The sequence below is a fragment of the Lissotriton vulgaris genome, chromosome 1_1 (genome assembly GCF_964263255.1).
Source record: "Lissotriton vulgaris chromosome 1_1, aLisVul1.2, whole genome shotgun sequence".
In the NCBI taxonomy this organism is placed as follows: domain Eukaryota; kingdom Metazoa; phylum Chordata; class Amphibia; order Caudata; family Salamandridae; genus Lissotriton; species Lissotriton vulgaris.
The window spans coordinates 2,053,296,973-2,053,320,456 of NC_141685.1; the positions used below are offsets into that span (position 1 = coordinate 2,053,296,973).

Here is a 23,484-nt window from a genome sequence, read left to right on the forward strand (position 1 = left end):
AGTTACATCCTTGTATTACTCTTAGCCGTATCGCTTCTTTGTTGCTAAATTTATCAAATTCACAAAATATGACTACATTTTTTAGTCTAGTATCATAGTTAATTAATCTTTTCATTTTCTCGTTGACATGCCATATTAAAACTATATCTTTCAAAGTCTAAATTTCTTTGAGGGTCAAATTTTGCCTTCAGACATTTCTTAAGTCCTTCATAAGTATTTCTTTTATGTTCTAGGAATGTAACTATTAAATCTTCAACATCATCTCCTACAAGGTTGAGTAGTAGGTCTTGTGCTTGTTTATCGGTGTGTTTTTTAGAAAATGTTCTAACCTCCTTGTCCACGTTTCTCATCTTTGTGCAACATTTTCTTGTTCAGATAAATTGAAGGGTAATGGTCTTCTAACAATTGTACTTGAAATGTTCTCAGTATCCTCCTCATTGCATAGGTCTGAATTCATATTTACAGCAATTTCATTGCTTGTGCCCTCTGTAGTCATATTTCCATAATGTGTTTTATAATGATGTGTATTGTTCACTTCTTTTTAATATGGCTATGTGTGTTTATTGTTAAAATAATTTTTTATGTTTGTTTTCCAAAGAATAAGGTTTCTCCTTTACATACACGCTACAAAATGAAACTTCCAGTCTATTTTAAACGTTTCCTTACAAGCGCGAGAGTTGCAGGATTGTCTCTCTGCTTAACGCGTGCGCACTATACTTTCAGAGAGAATTATGCACAATCGTGCATGGGGCGCATTCGTGCAGCAAGGATGCTTGTTTTTTTTTTTTTTTAAATAACCATCAGCATCTTTATGGATTTCTGGCCAGCACCAGCGGCTCGCTAGTATAAGGCGCTAAATGCTCAGTGTAGAGTTCTTGCAGAACACCCCTTTTATGAACTAATGAGGAACATTCATTGGTAAGTGAGGATATGTGGTAAATTAATGGCTAATTGTTTGTGCGGCTCAGAGAACCTTACCGCATTGATGTTCTAAAGGCCTTACAGCTGATGGCTAATTAATGCAGCAGAGCTGGGAAGCATATCAAAGGAAAAATGGGGGAATGCAGGGACTGCCTGCACTGTTTCCAAAGGCACTCCAGTGGGAGAATGAACTCCTGAATTATAGTTTCATCACAAGGTTTCACACATTACAAACAAACGTAGTCGATAGTAATCCTTTTTGAAAGTTCATTTAATCGATGGGTCACATAATATTTCATCATAGTGACTTGTTTGTGGAGCAATATGTCAATAGTGCTTTTTAATAACATCAATTGATCAATGCATCATCCCTATGCATTTCGGGCGGGGCCCTTCGTCAGGGGATAGCAAAAGATCAGATGATAAATACAGCAGCGCACGACAAGCGGGGCTGCCGGGGGTTAGTCAAGCATATCAAAGGGCCTTTTATGTCTCTTCTTGGAAAGTGTGTTAGATCGGAAGCATACATTCTTTTGGTTGGCAGGCAAAATTGCTCTCTGATTTTGGAATACACTATCAAAAATTATTCAGCTTGGAAAGGATTCGAATGGTGGCTTATGGCTGTGTTGCTGGGGCAGAGCTATGGTTTCTTGCATAATGGGTGTAATTTTATTCGGTGCGGCGTGATTTCCGACAGCTAAATTTTAAGTGTGCGGAGTCTAATTTAATTCATTACTGAAAGCTAAAACACACTATCTAATATGCCTTCCGCACAGTTTTATTTTGTATGGGGTTCAACCTATCAGGAGGAGGAAAGGGGAAGCCATAAATCTTCGATGGAAATTGCCAGAAACTACTTAACAGTGGCAGCAGGCCAGATGCGCAGCGGACAACTGCAAGCCCACCTGCGCTCGTCCGTGCCTGGACCTCACTAAGCGCAACAGAACTGGGTCCTTCTTCCTCTGTTCCCTTCTCCATAGAGTTCCTCCTGTCTTTGAACCAAGGGTGCACATCCACGCACTGCTGCAATGCCACACAGCACTACATTAATGGAGCTTTTGCCTCCACTGTCACTTCACCTGCAATACAATACCCACCACACACTTCACTCACCAACAGTGCTCCGTCCCCAACCACCTACAAACACACACCCCAGGACAAACTATCATACATACTCTTCAACACCAGTACTTTCAGCAAACCTGCCATGAAAATCAGGGACCTCCTACACAGCAACGCTCCAGATCTCCTCGTCCTTATGGAAACATAGCTGATCTGAAAAGCTGCACCCAACATCACCACAGCTATTCCAGCAGGATACAGACTGGCATACGAAGTCTGCCAGCACAGACAAGGAGAAGAAATTGTAATCATATTCAAGGTCTCCTTCAACTGCATTAGAACCATGGATTCCGCAACTCCCCATATGGAACAAACGCACTTCAAAGTACAGACATCAGCAACATACAATTTAAGTGGCACCCTTGTTTACCAACCACCAGGACCAAGAGCCACCTTCACAGACAACATTGCTGACTTCATTGCTCCTTCACTATCGACTCCAGCAACTGCATCCTACTAGGAGATTTCCACTTCCACCTCAAACACATGAGCGACCCCAATAATACCGGAGTTCTCCAGATCACAGAGAACCTAAGACTGACACAGCATTTCACTGGTCCCACACATTCCAACAGACACAGCATCAACCCGATTTTCACCAACTTCAACAATATTGAAATCTCAACAACCACTCCACTCACCCGGACCGATCACATCATCATTCAATTACTCATCAGCTTACTCCACCAAAAGAAATACGCCTCCACAGAAATAGCCAAGCATAGCAGAAACTGCATTCAGGAGTCCAACTGCGTAGACATCTTACATCTATATCGACCAACCTCCACCAACAATCTAGACAGCAATATCAAACGCCTGGAAGATTGCATCACAAAATGTGTAGACACCCTGGCACCCTGTAAACACAACACACAGAGAACACAGAAGCAGGCCAGCTGGTGCACTGAGGTCTTTGTGCATCAAAACAACATGGCAAACAATGGGAAAGAAAATGGAGAACAAACCATCTAATAAGAAAATGAGATATAGCTGCGATACTACCACCAACAACTCGAAGAAACAAAGATGATCCTAGGAGAGGGCATAAACAACAGCTCCAAGAGTGGAAAGAAAACTTAGCAATCATCAACGATTTCACCGGCCACCACAACCAACTAGATCCCTCCCTCGCATGAAATATGTGACAACCTCCCAGAATTATTTAGTGACAAAATCAAGGCCATGTGCAACAAGTTAGACACACAACTGAAATCCTACGCCCTCCCTTCAGCCTATCCTCTAACACCCATTAAAACAACCCTGAAGGGCTACAAAACATTCTCCACAGAGGAAACAGCCAGTATTATGAGTACTATCCACTGGGGGGGGCGCAAACAGACCCCTGCCCCGCCACATCTATAACATGGGATCGATGCCTATCAGCGAAATCTTCACCTGCTTCATGAACAATTTCATCACCCCTGAGATATTCCCAGATCCCCGGACACATGCAATGGTCAACACATTATTAAAGAAACCCTTGTCAGAACCCAAGCAACTAGCAAACTACCACTCGATCTCCCTTCTACTCTACCCTTTCAAAGTGAATGAAAAAACCATGAACAAACAATGTTGCCACCACCTCAGTGCACCCGAGCTCCTGGATAATACATTATAATTTTTCCTGCTGAACCACTTCACTGAGACCACCCTCCGCACAGCAAATGAAGGCAGCAGGACTGTCCTTGACCAAGGAGACACAGCAGCCCTTATACTACTAGACTTCTATGCAGCCTTCAACACAGAGTCCCACTCTACCCTGATAACAAATACAGCAAGATCAGGCATACAAGGGCTCGCCCTCAGCTGGATTTGTTCTTTCCCCACAGGATGAACACAAAGAGTAAACTTGCCACCATACACTTCAGGGGCCAAGAACCTCATGTGTGGAGTTCCCCAAGGATCATCCATAGGCCTAACGTTGTTCGACATATATGATGGACCTCATCTTACAACCTCAACATACTCTGCTACGCAAACCATACCCAACTGATACACTCCCTGTCGGACAAAACCCCTACTACAAAAAACAGCTTTGCAGCATTCATGATCACAGTAAGCACATGGATGAAAACCAACTGCCTCAAACTGAAAATGGGAAAAATTGAAGCAGTGATCTTCATAAGGAAAGCATCCATCTAGGACTCCTTCTTCAGAGCCTTGTCATCCCTTCCCGAGCTCTGCAAGAAGCTAAAGACCTGGTTCTTCGATTAACCTTGCCAGTGGAGAGCTGCCTGCCATCTGCAAAGCACCTGCATAACTTCACGAATAATTAGCTTGCAGCACCAATACGCATAACATAACAAGCACACATAATCAAATCCTGTAGTCAAGTGAATGGAGTGGGTGGAGCTTAAGTACCTGCCTCAAAAGGACTCTTTTTTGTTGATTACATATGTCACATGATAGTTGCACTGTTCGACCAGATCTAAAAATCCATGTAGATTGGTGTAGCCCCTGGGTTTTAAACACAACACTGCACACTGAAGTCTAAAGTTAATGACTATCCTCTACTAAACTCTGCAGCCATATAAAACAAACACTGTAAATTATCTAGCTACCTACAACTTAGCATTACAATGTCATTTGTGTGTCCCTGAAAATTCAAGCTCAGGCAGGAGAAAAATAAAGAAAATTATCACGGTTGCGTGGAGGGAAGGCACTTTTTTTGTGGAAGCACACAATGGGCCCGATTATGATAGCGGTTTTCCCGCATCCTCCGGGCCGGCGGAAGCCACCGCCGGCCCGGAGGATGCGGGAAAACCGCTGCAGAGCCTCGAAAGACCCACCGCCATATTAGGATGGCGGTGGGTCTTGAAATCCGTCCGCAGGTTTTCCGCCGCGGTCGCCTTCCGACCGCGGTGGAAAAGCTTTAACATGGCTGGCGGTGTCTATGAGACACCGCCAGCCATATTAGGATGGTGTAAAATGTATGCTTCTCCGCGACGGCTTTTCCGCCGTGGAAAAGCATAAGGACCTTCACTTCGGGGGCCCGTTGCGGGCCCCCTGAGTGAAGGGAGGTGGAGAGTGCACATGGGGGGTACCTATGGTAACCCCCTGCATTTGCGTGAACAAAGCAGCAGGCACCGCGCGGTGCCTGCCGCTTTGTGAACGTAAATGCGGTGCATACATTTTTAACATTGGGGCGGGTGCAGCTTGAAGCTGCACCCGCCGCAATGTTAAAGATAGAGGATGTGACTGCCACCCTCATCCGACTCCGGAAAAAACAAATTAGAACTGACCTCCATGGACATTTCTTAATCCAACATTTAAGAGCTGGTACAATTCCAATTGGTCTTCAAATTCGCAACATCCCTATGGTCTTTACGGAGGACCCAGACTACAAAAAAGGTTTTAGTTGTATCGAGACTAAATGTAGCCGGGACCTCATGGTCCTGACAGTTGAAACGGCACTAAGAATATCTAAAAAACAACTTGAAGAGATTGAATCGCTGGTATCCGAAATATCTAATAACCAGCAAATTACTGATTCTAAAGCCCTCCTCGAAAAGGTAGATAAAGAAATCTTGGAATTTAAGGACTACACAGTGTCCCAAAAATCGAACAAATTTGAAACTGATAAAAACAACTATTCATTGGAAAGCAATTATCCATATTTAAACAAAGATTTTTATACAACAACTAATTCCAGGAGATTCCTTCAAAACAACCAGGGTCGATCTAAAAACAGATTTCTTACTTTTTCAGACACATCCTCTTCCTCTGGCTCTGAAGCAGGGACAAGTGACCAGGACAATAGTGGTCTTAACAAAAAAGGTGGACAATCCGCCCAATTTCAACAAAGAAATAACCAGCAGCCTTTTTTAGGGAGAGGCCAACGGAGAACCAGGGGGAGACCACGATACAACTCTCAACCATGGGAAATGACAACGAGACGCCAGTTTTACAAGAACTAGGCAAATCAGCCGTTTTCAACCTATCGGATAGAAATCTGACCCAATCAGAGATACTGGTATTGGAGAAAGGACTTTCTTTTGTTCCTTCAAAAAGAACGGATTTTGTAAAAATGAAATTAGAAATTTTAGAGTTCTGTCGGAAAATCAGACTAAAAACTTATTTCAAGGACCAGGAATTCGAAACTAGTGGAGAAGTGACCGGCCTACGCCGCAAATCAACCTTCTGCCCCCCAGGGAATAAAGTGCCCAAAGAGGTCTTAGCCTTTGAAAAAACTTTATTGTCCGCAATAACTGAAATGGAGTCCAAAAAACAATTCGTCAAATTCAACTTATCAAAAGATCAAAAAGATGCTATGCTTTCTCTAAAAAATGATACAACTTTGACAATCAAGCAAGCAGATAAAGGCGGGGCTGTAGTGGTGTGGCAAACGGACAAGTATAAAGCAGAGGTCATGAGCCAATTAAACAACACTGAATGCTACAGAAAAATCAGAAGCAATCCGACAGTAGAGCTACAGGCACAATTGTCTAACATCTTACAGCAAGGCCTAGAAGATGGTTTCCTGGGGCCTAAAGAATTCTCTTTTCTACAGAACAAAAATCCACGAACACCAATTTTTTATGCTTTACCCAAAATCCACAAAAATGAAACTAATCCACCTGGTAGACCTATTATTTCGGGTTGTGAGTCACTATGGGAGCCAGTTTCTAAATATATTGATTTTTTTCTTAAACCATTTATTTTGTCAGTACCAGCACATCTACAGGACACCACTGCATTCATTAACAGATTAACCAATATCGAGTTCAATCCAGCCACACAGTTGCTAGTTACCATGGATGTGGTCGCGTTGTATACCCAGATTCCACAAGAGGAAGCACTGGAGGTCCTAACTTATTTTTTAAACACCAGAGAACAGCCGGTGAGAGTGCCCACAGATTTCATCATTTCATTGGCCAAGTTAGCTTTACAAAAGAACTTTTTTACTTTTGGGGCTGATTTTTACTATCAAATCAAAGGGGTGGCGATGGGCTGCCCCTTTGCTCCAGAATTGGCCGTACTTTTCATGTGTCTTTTCGAAGCAAAATTCATTTGTGGCGATAATCCGTTTTCTTCATGCATTAATCATTATATGCGTTACATCGACGATGCCTTTTTTATATGGAATGGCACTGAGGAAGAACTTATGGTTTTCCTTAATTGGTTAAACGGACGCACCAGAGATATCAAATTTACCATCAGTTCCAATGCCCATCAGATTACGTTCTTGGATGTCAAAGTTTATGCACTTAATGGCACATTGGCAACAACATTATTCAGAAAAGCAACTGACCGAAACCGGGCATTACACTACACCAGTAATCATCCACGCAGCCTCCGCCACAACCTTCCATTCGGCCAATTCCTCCGAATCAGGCGGAATTGCACAGTGAAGGAGGAATATTTTGGACACGCTGAAAAGCTATTGGAACGCCTTTTGGCCCGGGGATACCCGAAAAAACTTGTTAAAAATGCAATGCGCAGGGCCTGGTGGATGCCACGTGAATTTCTTTTGGATAAACAGGTAAAACCACCTTTGGAAAGAATAGTCTGTGTGACTACTTTCTGCCCACAGGCGAATCAACTCAGGAAGAAAATTAACCAGAATTGGCATCTAGTGAAGAATCTAGAAGAGAGCCTATCTCAACCACCTCTGATAGCCTTCAAAAAAGAAAGTAGCATTGGCAATGCTTTGGTCCGAGCTTCGTTACCCACAAAGGAACCAGCCACTCTACGCAATCTACTGGGAATGGCACCAGTCCGGGGCCACCACAAGTGTGGAACATGTGTCTGTTGCGATAAGACCATTGAAGGTGACTTATTTTCCTACAATGGCACACACTGGAAACATACAACATTTACCAATTGCAAGACTAGAAATGTTGTCTATGGTATCCTTTGCCCCTGCCAGAAACTATATGTGGGCAAAACCACTCAGGAAATTCGTCAGCGTGTCAGCCAACACAAATCCAGGATAAGACGTTCTGTGGCCAATGCTCCGCTAGTGGATCACTGGAGTAAAGAGGGTCACACTGAACACGATCTTAAATGGACTGTTTTGTGCAAATTGGAAGTGGATTATAGGGGAGGCGATTTGGAAGCTAAACTTTGTCAGCGTGAGGCAACCCTCATCCTGAAATTTAACACGGTTGATAACGGGTTAAATGAACTATCTGAAATTTCTAGAGCTCTTTAAACCCTATAAGCATCAGAAACTACAACTCCCACAATCATAGTAGGTATCACGTGACTTGCATTGACCTATGAGCCGGCACGTTATTAACATCCGTACGCAGTATGCCGGTTACCGCCTCTGACTAATGGCGCCATCGGCTTCGTGAGCGACCTATGCAACACACCTAGCGAGACTGACTACAGGTATCCATCCACCCTTGTTGTAAGTTCTGTTCCCTTTGGAGGTGCCGGCCCTGGGATACGCTCATTAAACAAACTTCTTTCTGTTTCCAGCCCGCGGTGAACGCGTTCGCCCCCGCCTCGCTTCGGCTTAAACCCCTGCCGCCGATTGTTGCCGCTCTTGGACCTTCAAGCGGCCCGCATTTACATCGTGGCGTGGCTCATTGAAGGTAAGCCCATTCTTGAACAAGCAGGAATCTACACGCTTTCCATGCTTTGACCTCACTTTAAAACACACCCTTTCCTTCCCTCCAGCCCGCGGTATATATTCCCGCTTTTGATCCGGTTGTGAAACCTAACCTGGACCGCATGCAACCCCTCCTTTGTGACAGGTAAGACGCTGTCACATTTGCCTGTATAAGTACCCAAGATACTTTTTGCCACACGTCACGCTGATCGATTCGCTACATGTGCATTTTCCTCTTAGAGATTCCAACAAATATGATGCACATCAGTTAAAACTTGAATGAACTCCACAAGTCTTCCTGGACCCACGCCTGCATTGACATCGTATGCAGGTACTTTATATACAATATAATCCTCCCCGCCCTTTGACTCATCTGACTGTAGGGAATATTTGTGTTCTCATGTTGTTTAATTCTGTGTCTACAGACTTCCTCCACTGTCTGCATTGCAATTATCCTCACACTCAGGTAGGAGCCCATGCAGGCTTATTTGTCGCTTGTCTCCTTCTTAGTCTCACTAAATACTAAAGGAAATGTGTTTCCTTTTTTCAGATTTGACGATCTGGTCCTGATGAGAATCGGACAAAGGGTCCGATTCGAAACGCGTCGACCTTATCATTTGTGTATCTTATGTTTGCCCTTGGGTCTAAATAATTGCAACCTTTGGTGTAATTGTTTGATATTTAGTATTTTGTTACAATACTTGTGTTTCTAACATTGTGATTGGTTCTGCATTGTTGCTAATGACCCACCCTCTATTTCTTTAGTTGTTGTCTTGTGTCATATGTTTTTCCGTTTTATGGAGTTGAAGGAGTGTGAATGTGTATGAAGAATGGTTGTGTCTTGATTGAAATGTGTGCATTTTTTGTCTAATGTCTAAAAATGGTGTCTGGTTTCTTGTAAATCTCTTTCTGTCACACATGTATATATAATACAAGGTTCGTAAATTGTTTGTTGTGTTTCCTAAAAATAATTTTCTACCAAAATTAAAATAAATAATGATGGATTAATTCCAGTTATCGGCTGATAATTCAATATTTTTTGGCTTTGGATACAATTGTTATTTTGTAATAAGACTCAGTACTAGCACTCTTTTTGTGCATTTGATTCTCAGACTCTGCTTTACTGTAGGTGAGTCTAAGCCCTTCTTTGTTGTACCCTGGCGGTCACATCCTAATCTGCACAGAGGGAACGCCGCTGCCCATGCGGACGTTCCCTCCTACTCTGGGGTCGCGGACGGACTCAAGTGCAGCCGCGATCCTGATGACCCCCAATGTCTGCACAATCAAAACCTGTACTTCTGGGTTCAAACATATGGGCAAAGGCAAACCCCTCTTCCTGGTAGCGCTTCTTAAAGCCCCTTTTTTAAGTTGATCACTTTATATCTTGTGTGACAGCTATGCTTTCAAGACAGACCTAAAAAGGTAAAAGGCACAGCATTATAGCTAGCCAGGAGCAGACAAAACACTTTCCTTTTCAACATTACACAAAATGTAGTCCCTATTATACTATCTGTCTGAGAACTGATGCTAGGGCGGACATGTCTTGTATTTCACAAGACATTTCCTTGATTGGCTGGAGCCCTGGAGGCTGGTTTTGAAACTCAAGGACCACCCTGGTGTCTCTGTAGCTTTCTCCAGCTCCCCAGGATAGGTGCAGCAGGTACAGGGAGGCTTCACACGAGAGAGAAAGACAGCAGTGGAAGTTACCGAGAAAGCAATAAGAGAGAGAAAAGAAAGAGAGGCGAGGAGGAGCAAAAGAGAATGGATGGATGGAAAGAGAGCTATAGTGCGAAAAGACAAAGGGGCATATTATCAAGAAGGGCGATAAGAGATTATCACCGCTTTAGCGGCTGTTTTCGGACGCTAAGCTGCGATAATTCTATTGCCCTATTAGCAAGCTGTCGCTAACAGCAGTTAGTGACAGCTTGTAGGCGATAGCGAGCGGTTTGGGGCCTGCTTTGCATGTCAGCAAAATTTATCGCTAATGACATGCAAAGTGGGTGTACCCAACCTGGTAGCGACTAAAAACATTCGCTAACATCGCTATCGTCTATTATCAACGTAGGCGTAGCAATGGAAATATTTAAGCTAAGCTTGAATATCTCCAAAAGCTAACGCCTGCTCAGGCCAGTTCTTAGCCTTTATATCCAATGGGAGGTGGATATTGTGGCTAAGACCCTATTGGGGTTAATGCGTGAATATCGCTGTATTCTCAGCGATATTCACGCATTTCGCCGCTATCACCGGATATTTTATCGCTTTAGAGATAAATGTTGCTAATAGTACGTTATCTCTGCGATAATATCCGACAATTCTTGGTGATAAAAAAAACTTGCTAAGCCCATTTAGCGATAAATATCAGTAGTTGTTGGTAATATGCCCCAAAGGGAGCAGGGCTGGTTTGAGCATTTTAACTAGAGCTTCTTTTGCTTCCCCTGTCTGGCACTGACAAAAGCTTTTGACCATCATTTGTAACTATTAACTTTAGACTGTAGTTTATCTTCCATGGAAAAAAAAGCAAAAAAATAAAGATTTTCCTAGCAATTCAGGATAATAGCCCATAATTTCACATTTCTTTAAACAGTCCATATTTGTGTATATTAAATGATTGTTCTTACCAAGCGCTCTTGCTGTTAACAAGTGAATACCTAAACCAAGGGATTTTTCTTCTGGTTTCAAGCTCCTAAGGGGAAAAAAGACATAATTTAAATGTGCAATGCTAGCAAACGCTTTTCAATTAGTTTGTACATGTGATTGCAAGAAACATCCATGGTCGTGAAGTTACTACTACATCACGATCCTGCAAGTACTTGGGCCCTTATTTATGAGGCCTTGCGTCAGTTTTGCGCCGCCGGTGCGTCACTTTTTGTGACGCACCAGAGGCGTAAAATATGCGCCGTGTTGCGCCATATTTAAAAAGTGACGCATCTAGGTAGATGCGTCACTTTTTAAACCCCTGCGCCACATTATACCTGCGTTAGGTATAATGTATGCAGAGGGGGCGTTCCCCCGCAAAAAGCCTCGTAATAGTGACGCAGTGAAATCTATGAGATTTCACTGCGTCACTTTTAGGATGCTGTTGCGTCAAAATCTTGCGCCTGCCTCACAGCAGGCGTAAGACTGACGCAAGCCCTTTCACCTGGGGCTTTCCCCATGTGAAAGGACGCATTGCTGGAGTTGCGTCACTTTTGTGACACACTCCAGCAATGCGTCACTTTTGCGCTTACAGATACGTCAGAAATACTGACGTATCTGTAAGTCCTTGCGACATGATGCGTCATACATTAAATATGACGCATCATTGGTGTCGCAAGGAGTGCGCAGTGAAAAGTGACGCATCGCTGTTTTCACGCAGCGATGCGTCTCTTTTCATAAATGAGGCCCCTGGTTATGTAGAAACGCACAATGAGTTTCTTGAAAATCGGATGCTTCTTCTAACACCACGCCTCACGCTTCTCCTGCCTCCTCGCTTTGCTTTGATGCAGCAATTGACTGCTTTGTGTTAAAGTTGTTAACTTCCTGGCTTTTTGGTTTTCACCTTCTGAATAACCAATAGCAAACTAACAAGGCTTCCTACTTACTGTATTCAAATTTGCATTGCTCTGCTGCAATGCAGAAGGCATGCACTGTATTTTCTCAGAATGGTTTAGAAAGGTTTTACTGTGTCTAAAATATTGCTAAATCAAGGCTAAGGAACATAAATGGTAATTTAAATGAGTGCACCCCTTATCCTTTCAATCATCTCTTTTAAAAAATGAAGGCCACTTTTACATTTTCAAGTGAATAAGATTTGAGAAGCAGTTTTTGAAATGTAATCTGATACAGTTTGTTGTTGCGATGGACTGCTTCATTAACTGTCCATTTAATTTGCACCGGAAATGCCTGAAGAAATGTGCTTGCTAGCAGGAAAGTCACATGTTCAGTCCTAATATCAGTGACAAGGCCCATGGGCCCTATTTAGAGTATGGTGCATTGCTCGCCATCCATCAGGGCAGCAGAAGACTTTATGTCCCCCACTCTGCCGGACTACCGCCTGACACATTTTAAAATCTTCACAGAGATCTCTGTACCTTCTACAGTTCCTAGGATGGTGCCATACAGCCTGATTCATGAAATCCGAATTCTGCGATTTTTAAATTGCGATTCACAGCGAATCGCAATTTAGAAATCGCAGATCGGCATTCATCAAAATTAGCGAGAAAACAATGCGATTCGCACGCGGCCGCAAAAAGCGTTAGCGATTTTCTAAAATCACAGAATAATCGCTATTTCCGTCATCATCCATGTCGGAATTGCGATATCGCTAATTGCGATATCGCAAATTGCGAGATCGCTAAATGCGATCTCGCAAAATCGCGAGATCTGAAAAACGGGAAGTCGCATTTCGAGCACAGTGATGACATCACAACCAGGAAGCAGCCAGTTCCCACCCCCATTCATAACAGTGAGGCTGATCTCGAGGCTGCATCTTACTGAGCTCCTGCCAGGACACCTGCAAACTTGCTAATCCTCTACTCATCTGACTGCAGCAATGGCTGAGGAGGCTGTACCAGGGCCCAGCGACTCCGGGCGCAAGAGGAAGATCAAATTCTCAGAACAGGAGTTGGAGCACCTCATTGATGGGGTGGTTGACAACCACCCTAAACTTTTTGGAAAAGACTCCAGGAGGGTGCCTGAGGCAGAGAAACGCAGAATCTGGCTGGGAATATCGGCTAAAGTCAACTCTGTGGGCGTGGCACACAGGTCGCTGGAGGAGCTTAAGAAGAGGTGGTACGACCTCCGGGGTCGTGCCAAGGAGAGGGAGGCAGAGAGGCTTGGCGAGACCCTGGCTACTGGAGGCGGAGAACCTACTGTCCCTACCAACACCCCCATGGAGGACCGCGTGGAGGACACTCTAGAGCCAGAGGCGTGCATTGGGGTCACCACTCTGGACTCATCCCGCCCCACCCAAGAGAGCCAAGGTAAGTGGCATGCGACTGCGACCCTGTCCCCTATCAATGGCCATGACCCTATAGCCTCCCATAATCTTCCAAAGTCATGCCATCCATGCACATTAGGTAATGCCCAAAAGCATTGTGGGACATGTAGTCTGCCCACAATGTAAAAGTACCCCAATGCAGCCAGACATGTCCCAAAGTATGCAATGCCACAGCCAGTCAGGGAATGTCATCCAGCATGCATGTAGCAACTGCAGGTGTGACAGATACATGCAACTAATGATTGTCCACTTCCCCTCACAGGTGGCGCTGACAACAGCAGCGATAGCGACAGGCTGCTCATTGATGAGCAACCAGAGGATGCCGAGGAGCTGCCAACAGCGACACATCCTGCACCAACAGGCGCAGCACCAATCCCCGGTGGCAGTGCAACACCATCTGCGCCACCACCATCAGGTGCAGCACCTATCCGCACTAGCAGTGCAAGACCATCGGCGCCACCACCATCAGGCGCAGCACCTATCCCCACAGCCAGGGCAAGACCATCTGCTCCACCACCATCAGGCGCAGCACCAATCCCCACTGGAAGTGCTAGACCATCTGCGCCACCACCATCAGGCGCAGCACCTCTGAGTATCTCAACTCCACCAGCAGCTGCACTCTCTACATCTGGTGCAGCTACTGCAGTCACAGTGCGCACACCCACTGTGGCCAGCCAGCAGAGCAGGCATGGCAGGGCTCGCCAGCAGAACAATGCACGCAGCGGCAGGAGGGGGATGGATGTGCGCGTGCCAGGCTTGAGTATAGAGCGCCGTATGCTATGCATACACCAACTGCAGGCAAGACGGCAAGGGGCGATACAAATGCAGCTCCATAACATTGGCCGCAATGTGGCCAATGTGGGCGACAGGATGGACCGCATGACGGCAGCCATGGAGGCCAACACTGCTGCGCTCATATCGCAGCGTAACACCGCCCGCCGGCGCCACCGGCAGCTACTTACGCGGCTGTCCGCATACACCCGCTCTGACTATGTTATTGGGAATGCCACCTCCCAGTTCTCGCGACTGTCCCTGGCACAGCAGCAGCAGTTGATCCAATGCTGTGAGGATGTGGCCCGGGTGTTGGAGCAGGTCACCACTGCCGTACTGGCACTCCATCCTACTGGGGCAGGCAATGTGGGGGGGGGAAGATACCAGCGAGGGCACCTCAAGTGTCAGCAGCCGGTCTGCCTCACAGGTTGCCATGTTATGCCGCAGCCCCAGGCCCACTGCAGGGTCACGTGCCGTGGCAGAGAAAGAGCCGGAGAGGCGATTGGGTGCTGCGCGTCGGAGGCACACTTGACTTTCATGTACATTTGTTGGGACATACTGACGAAACAAGCATGTCCTGTGTTTTGTTCACTGCAGTCTGGCGCAATACTGCTGGCATAGAAAGGATTGAAACTTAAAATTATTATTGTGAATTCAACAATAATATTTATTCTTGCATCATACATCGGCCTCCTGTCATTATTTCCATTTGCATGCAATTGTGAATTGTTGGGTGAGGGGAGTGGGTGCACTAGAAACTGTTCATTGTGATGTGGTTGCGGCGTCTGTGTCCTTCAGCTGGGTTCTCCCCGCGCGCATGACGCACATGTGCAGGTGGCCGGTCGTCCCCTTCCGACTCACTGCCAGACATGTCTACAGGTATCCGGTGCTTGGTAGCAATGTTGTGTAGTATTGCACACACGGCCACAATGCGGCAGCACAAAACAGGACTGTAGTACATGGCCCCACAAGTCTTGAGCAGTATGCGAAATCTGCTCTTCAGTAGCACAAATGTTCTCTCAATGCAATTCCTTGTGCATATGTGTGCTACATTGTAACGCTGTTGCTGTGGTGTAGCAGGGTTGAGGTATGGGGTGAGGAGGTATTCACGGAGGGCATGGTCACCTGAATGAGAAGAGCAGAGGGTGAGTGCCTGTGCAGTGCCGGAATATGAATGCAGGGAAAATGGGAAAGTGGGAAAGGCTTGGGTCCTGTCCCTGACCGGCCTGGACCACTCTTATAGAATAAACAAAAAAGGAGCCGGACAGTTAACGTTTTCAGAAACAGATGAACACCTAGTATAATCAATTGCTAGGCTGAACAACCATTTGTGTTGAGTCACTTAATATTTTATGAGAGATTATGAACCAAGTTTTTCAGCATCAAAAGATACACCACAACATTTACAAAGGTTCACAAATACATTGAATAAACCAAAAACAATACATTCAATCAAATGATACACATAAACAATTGTGTTGAAAATCAACATAGACAACTATACAATGCCTCAACAAATTATGTCATTGAGGCACCAATCCTGAATGCAAACTGAACAAGTGGACTGGCAAGATGAAGAACTAGCCTACTTGTTTCACCCACCACAGAATACACAGTGAATTTGTCACATGGTGCAGAAAATAGGAAAACACACAAACTATACAACAGTGTAGAGATGTGTAAATTCTTTTCCTATTACGCCCTAGTAGTTTGGTATCTTGGTGGAACTGGATGCCGACGCGTTTCGAACCCTACAACGATTAACGGGTTCTCCTCAGGACATGGACTGGGGGGTCGTTGTCACTTATGCTTGGGGTGTCAGGATACTCCCTCGATGTGGTAGACACTGGGAAGTGGTTGGGGTGCCGGCGCACCTTAAGTAGATGGTATACGGTTTTGGAACGCCTTCATATGTAGGCATATGGATTTTTGTTGTGCGCGTACGCAGGCGGCAGCCGCCGCAGGAGTTGAACAATTCTGAAACAGTGGAATGAAGCACTGCGACCGGCACCCAAGCGATACTGAATGACAAGTAGGCTAGTTCTTCATCTTGCCAGTCCACTTGTTCAGTTTGCTAGGTGTTCATCTGTTTCTGAAAACGGAATATGAATGAGTCATGTGTACTTCCCGGGTACTGTGCCACTATGTCCGTGATGTATGTCTTAGCATTGCAGACCATCTGGATGTTGAGAGAGAGGTAGGACTTGCGATTGCGGTACATGTACTCCGTTGCAGCTGGTGGGCAGATGTGGATGTGGGTACAGTCAATGCATCCAATCACATGTGGGAAATGCGCAACATTGAAGAATTGATGCTTGGTCTCATCCAAATCCTGTTGGCTGGTGGGAAATTTGATGTGGTGGTGTATCTGGGTCAGCATTGTGTCAAGGAAACTCCCTAGGCAGCGGGACATGGTGGGCTGGGATATCCCCCCAGCAGCCGCAATTATCCCCTGGAGCTCCCGGAGGCCAGAAGGTGCAGGCTACACAATACCTAGACATGTGTTGGCACGGCATTGGTCTGCCTTGTTGGGTGCTGCATCAGGGGGTCAAGGTCCTGAATTAGCTTGATGATCATTGCCCCATTCAGGCGGTACTTTGCGTATATTTGCTCTCTGGTTTGGCCCAGCAGGGTGACCCGCTGGCGGAATATCCTCTCCTGGATACTGCGTCTCCTCCGTGCTGCTCGCTGTAGCCTTCGCCGCCTGACCACCATGTACAGTCCTGGCATTCTGACACTCCGTATGCTGATGCTGCATCTCCTTAAGTGTGTTTGGTCAGGCCTGCACCAGTTACTGATTGGCCAACGGTTTTTCGAAAAAAAAATTCAAAGGCTTTGATGGTTACCACCTGCTTTGGGTTGTCCTTAAATTGCGCCTCGCAAACAGCGATTTGTTTTTTTTTCGCTAATTGCGATTTTTCATGAATGCCGATTGCGATTGTAATGCGACATCGCTATTATTTTTGCAGAACCCGTGGTTTATCGTTAATTCCGATTCGCAAATGGTCTACTGCCGGGATTCTGCAAATCGTTTAGCGATTTCGCAAATCTGTGTTTGCGATTTCGCTATTTTCGTGGTGAAGACCGATTTTGGAAATTGCGCCCACAATAGCATTTTCGCAGCTATTGCGAGCGCAATTCTGCTTCATGAATCAGGCTGTATGTTTTTGGAGCGCCACCATTAGTTTTAACAGCCAGTCACTAAACATTTTGCTTTTCAAAACAAACTCCCAAGGTGGGAGTTTTTTTGGATAAATAAATAACTAATGACACACACCCAGGGAGTTTTTTCCCTGATTGTGGGGGGGATCATTATTTAAATTCTTCTGTTAGACAGATAGAAAAAAATGGGCATCAAACCGTCAGCCTTAAATAGTGTGAATCTCCTACTTCGATGGCCAGCACTACATCAGAATAAGCTTTCTGTAAACGGTGCCAATGGAGGCATTACCGATGGTAAGATGATGGTCTTTCCAACTCTAAATAGGGTTTGCGGTTTCAGAGTTTGTCAGACAGGGTTTGGGCAAGTGAGTACCTGCCCGTAAAATCTCTAAATTGGGTCTTATATATTCATTCGCTTTAACTACGTATATAAACAGGAACATCGCAAAAAAAACTGTAATCAGTATATCAGACATTGTCATTTCACCCATATTTCATAACGTGACTATAGTCCACTAAAGTACAATTTTGTTGCTCTACACAAACCTAATCATAAGGTTAGTGAGATAAGTAAAACTCATGGACGGCATCAATGGTATTCCCAGTAGGACATAACGGATAACTTGAAAGCATTACGCAAGGCTTCATTAAACATTTTCACACAGAGCATTGTAGGGCAAATTCACACATGGTCCTTTCTACATCTCATCTCAGGGGCAAGCAAATAAAGCAAACAAATATATTCATAGCAAAGACTTTCCAGATATGACAACATGATAAGGATTTATTATAAATGTAGAAAAAGCAATCAGGGAACTGCACCATCCCTGCTGCTAGCACCAGTGACCAAAACTTATCCTAACACATGAACTGGTAAAACTGCATACAACTCTGAGGTAGGGCTAGTAGGCATGTACCTCCAGTAGATCGACCTTTCCTTTAAAAATCCTCTTACCCACCTTCAACTAATAGAACCATGGGCAACTTTATGGTATCGCTAGAAGGGCTGGAGCACCTGTAGGTCGGTCCTCCCTCTAACCAGCACCACACTCACCTGAAACTCTCAGGAAGAGAGCTGGGATACTTTGCTCTAGTTAATAGGCTTATCATTCTGGCATTCTTTCTGCTCACACCTTGTTAGAAATTGGGTTTCTGGTTGGCATATGCATGCACCCTGTCCAAGCAGGAAAAGCAATCCTATACGGGTAAGTCACAACACACCCTAAATTATCCTGTGCTCACCCTCTGGTAGCTTGTCACAGAGCAGGAAGGCTTAAATTAAGAGGCAATGTGTAAAGTACTTGTGCAATACTTCAAACAGTAACACTGTGAAAAACCACAAAACGAAACCACACCTGGTTAGAAAAATAGAGCTTAATTAAATACATAAATAGAAGTCCAGATATTAATTTATGAAAAAACAAAATGAAAAATAGTGCTTTGAAGCAATGAATGCTTAAATGGGTTATCTGGTCATGCTGGACGGGAACAAAATTAAAAAAGTTCAGGCCATTTGTAATGGATCATGGGCCAGAAAAAGGGACTCCCTTGGGCCTACTGAACCAAAGTACAGTGTTCCGCAAGGCGTCGTCGAAGATGCGAGGTGCAGCCGAAGCGATGTGTCGGTGTTGAGTCACTCAGTTGATTTTCTCAATATAACTACAGTGATGAAGTGGTTTTGAGTGCAAAGTGATGGTTTCAAATGTGATGCACGGCTGCTGCTCCCACAGTAGGCAATGCGTTCATTCCAAATGCAATTCACTTACTCCAAAGACGCAATAATAAGGATACGTTGGTTCTGACTGACAAAAAGGTTTGGGATGCTCAGGTTCTGCGTGGATGCATGGGTTCTGGCTGTAGAAGCACAGTAGGCCCCACTTCCAAAGGTCCAGGATAGGTGTGGCACCACTTTCCAGGGAAGCTTGTAGAGTCCAGATGCAGATGTAGGTAGTTGAAGTCTTTGATACCCCTGAGACTTACAACAGGAGGAAAGTCAGAAAGCCCTTGGAGTCACTCTTGGTTCAAGTGATGCAGGTCCAGTCCTTGTCACCCAGGCAGGAGAACAGCAGACAGCAAGGCAGCTCAGTAAGGCAAGAGCACAGCAAGGTAAGCGCCCAGGTCAGCAGCAGTCCAGCAGCGTGGCAGTCCTTCCAGCAGCACTGTGGTTGTTTTTCCTGGCAGAGTGGTCACAGGTCCAGCAGTGTACTGAATTCAGGGTGTCAGGAGACAAATACTTATACCCAGTTGGGCCTCTAAAGTGATGGAAACTTCAAAGAAAGTTTTGAAGTGCACATAGGTTCTCCTTTCCTGCCTCCCGACTCACTATGGGGGTTGGGGGTATGCAGCCCTTTGTGTAGGGACAGAACACAGCCTATTCAGATGTGAGTGCAGCCCCTCCCTTCCATTCCAACAGGAGCACCCTGAAGGATTATCACCAGCGCATAAGAAACACCAAACGGACCTCCAGAAGAGAAAAAGTCTAGACCAAGGCTACCAACACCAAGGAACTGTTCAAAGTCATACAGCAGTTCGTGAAGTCACGGACATCACACCTTCCCAAGAACTCTGCGACAAGCTCAGCTCCTACTTCCATCTGAAGATCAAGGTCCTCTACAACAACTTCAATGAACAGAAGCCAGACACCACCCCCCCTCGCCTCCGACAAGCCATCCCTCATGACCTGGAATCCCACCACCATGGAACACATCACCGCGACCATGAAGAAAACCCACTCAGGAGCCCTAAAGGACCCATGCCCATCGCACATATTCCATAGGGCCGGCGCTGACATCACACCCGAACTAGGGCGGACCAGCAATGTCTTCTTCAGGTCCGGCATCTTCCCAGATGACTGGAAGCGGGTGGCGATTAAACCCCTCCTCAGAAATCTACGGCCGACCCAACAGACTTAAAGAGCTACCGGCCCATCTCTCTCCTTCCCTTCACTGGCAAGGTCACCAAGAGACTCGTAAACACCCAACTGACCACCTTCATCAAAGAGAACTCCATCCTCGATGCCTCCCAGTCAGGATTCTGCAGCAACCACAGCACCAAGACCGTCCTCCTCGCCTCAACTGACGACATCGGCATGCTAGTCGACCAAGGACATACCCCGGCCCTCATTCTTCTGGACCTCTCTGCAGCCTTTGACACTGTTTCACATCTCACACTCGCAGCCAGACTTCACGACGTGGGGATACAAGGAACCGCCCTCAACTGGATACAATCCTTCCTCTCCAGCCGAACCCAGAGGATAGGACTTCCTCCCTTCCTTACCGAACCCACTGATATCATCTATGGAGTACCTCAATGATCATCGCTCAGCCCCAAGCTCTTCAACACCTCGCCGCCAACATCAGACAGCATGGGCTCAGCATTGTATCCAATGCCAATGACACCCAGCTCATCCTTTCACTCACGAAGAAGCCCGAAAACACCAGACTCTTTTTTTAGGAAGGAATGAAGTATGTGGCAGCCTGGATGAGAGACAGCTGTTTGCAGCTCAACTCTGTGAAGAACAAGGTCCTCATACTCAGACCCTGCACCTCCGCCTGGGACAATACATGGTGGCCGTCTGCCATCAGGAGCCCACCCACCCCCACAGACCACGCACGAATCCTCGGCATCACCCTTGACTCCTTTTTCTCCATTTTCAATTGCCTACGCATCCTCCGCAAGATCTTCAAATGGATCCCACCTGACTGCAGAAGAACCGTCACCCATGCACTCATAACCAGCAGACTGGACTAAGGCAACGCCCTATAGGCTGGTATCAACAGAGCCCTTCCACACAAACATCAAACCATACAGAATGCCGCATCCAGGCTCATCCTCGAGACACGATGTCACAAACACATGACCCAACACCTACGAGACCTCCACTGGCTCCCCGTCGAGAAGAGGGTCACCTACAAACTCCTCATACACGCCTACAAATCAATCAACAACATCGGAGCCACATACTTGAACAGGAATTATCCTTCCACGCACCCAAGAGGAACCTCCAATCCACCGAGTTTGCCCTGGCAAAGGTCCCCCGCATCCGCAGAAAGAGAACAGGTGGAGAGCCTTCTCCCTCATCACTGCCAAGCTCCCTGTGAACATCAGATGCTCCCCGACCCTCCAAACATTCAGGATTGACCTCAAGACCTGGCTTTTGAACTGATCCGGAGCTGCCCCCCCAGCGCCTTGAGACCCTCTCGGGTGAGTATCGCACTTTATAAAACCCTGATTGATTGATCCTGCCCATAATGGCCCATCAGGATGAAGATGGCTTATTCACACACCTATGCTCCCTTTGTGTGTGGCTGTATAGAGGGAATTCACAAAGCCCAGATGTCACCTTCCCCAGACATGTATTCCGAGACAAGCAGCCAGCACAGAATGGCTAAGGTAAGTACATGCCCACAGCGTCTTACCTCATTTTGAATAGGGTGGCTGGGCTGAACCACCCCACAGGGTACACACTCCACAAATTACAGTTGTTTCTCATGTATACATTGTATATTTTCTGTGAAACTAAGTGCAACACAGTGGTCTGTTTGTGTTTGCCACTTTGTAAAAGTGGCATTTTCGAAACTGTAAGCAACCTAAAACCCAACTTCACCATAAGTTGTGATTTTAAATTGTGAGTTCAGGGACACCAAACTTAAAATTTCTTTCTCTTCAAAAATGGGAATTACACTTAAAGATGTAATTGTGTAATCCCAATGTTATCCTATGGAAGAGAAAGGCCTTGCAGTAGTGAAAAACGAGATTGTGAGTTTTTTACTACCAAGACATGTAAAACTTAAATGTACATGTCCTGCCTTCTAAATACATTGCACCCTGTCCTGTGGGCAACCGTAGGGGTGACTTATACATATAAAAAGGGAAGGTTTAGGTCTGGCAAGAAGTTTATATTGCAATAACTTATTTTATTTATTGTGCGCTCTGTATTACTCTTAAATTACTCAATTTTAAAACACATGCATGCATCTACAGCTGTGTATGTTGTCTGACCTACACATTCATAACTTTCGATACTGGTAAAGATACTGATACTTTGGACTCTGAGAGCACTGCACAAGAATAAATCATACAAAATGAACAACCCTATTCATAACTTTCACTTGAGATGGAACTTTATCCTCTTTAAATATTAAACTATGAAAACACATATGTTTTCTCATACAAAGACCACTCCCGTAGCCTACAATGTTTCTGTTAATATCATTGTGATTACTTGACATATCATATTGCTTCATACAAAAAATGATGAATTCCTGTGATTACAATCATTATAAAATGTAGCGTTTTTGAGTTGCAGCATGTTAGACCTCGCATCCTTGGCGTGATTTTCCCCTATCTTTTTGCCTCTACCTCCTGTATTTTTGATGCTGTGCTGGATTTCGTTTTTGATGGTTTAGATGCTTTGGACACTCTGACACTGCTGATCAGTGTCAGAGTGTAAGTGCTCCCTGTGTAAATTGTTATTGTGATTGGATACACAATATTGGCATATTTGTATCACCAAGAAGTCCCTAGTAAAGTAAAGTGGTGTCTCAGGCCTGCCACCGCAGTGCCTGTGTGCAGTCTGTGAACTGCCATGTCCTCCTGGTCAGTGTCCCCACTGACCAGGCCTAACCCTTCCCTTTCTGTGCACATTGGTCACCCCTATGGAAGGCCCAGGGTACCCTCCTGGGCAGGGTGCAGTGTATGTGAAAGGTAGAGCATGTACTAATGCAGGTGACATGCTCTGGTATTGAATGAAATGAAATGAAAAGGGGTTTTATTAAGCGCAGCTGCTGCCCTGGGGCGTCCAGGCGCTAAAAGCAAGATTCATACCTCCTAATGTGGTCAATCTAGGGGGTTAGTCTGGTTCATTAAAGAGGAAGGTTTTGACCTGTTTGTGAAAGGCCAGCAAGTTAGGATTAGATCTTAAGTGGAAAGGGAGTGAGTTCCATAGCCTGGCCTGACCTACCTCCAGCTC

At 45.4% G+C, this 23,484-nt stretch overlaps 1 protein-coding gene across 1 annotated transcript in view; it reads right to left on the minus strand.

The window, feature by feature from the left end:
• LOC147751600 (solute carrier organic anion transporter family member 1A2-like) overlaps positions 1-23,484 on the minus strand; it is an 853,363-nt gene that overhangs the window by 102,668 nt on the left and 727,211 nt on the right. Inside the window, exon 13 of the mRNA XM_086920549.1 lies at positions 11,221-11,285. Within this exon, the coding sequence (XP_086776675.1) occupies positions 11,221-11,285 (65 nt within the window). The remainder of the gene's footprint in view (positions 1-11,220; positions 11,286-23,484) is intronic.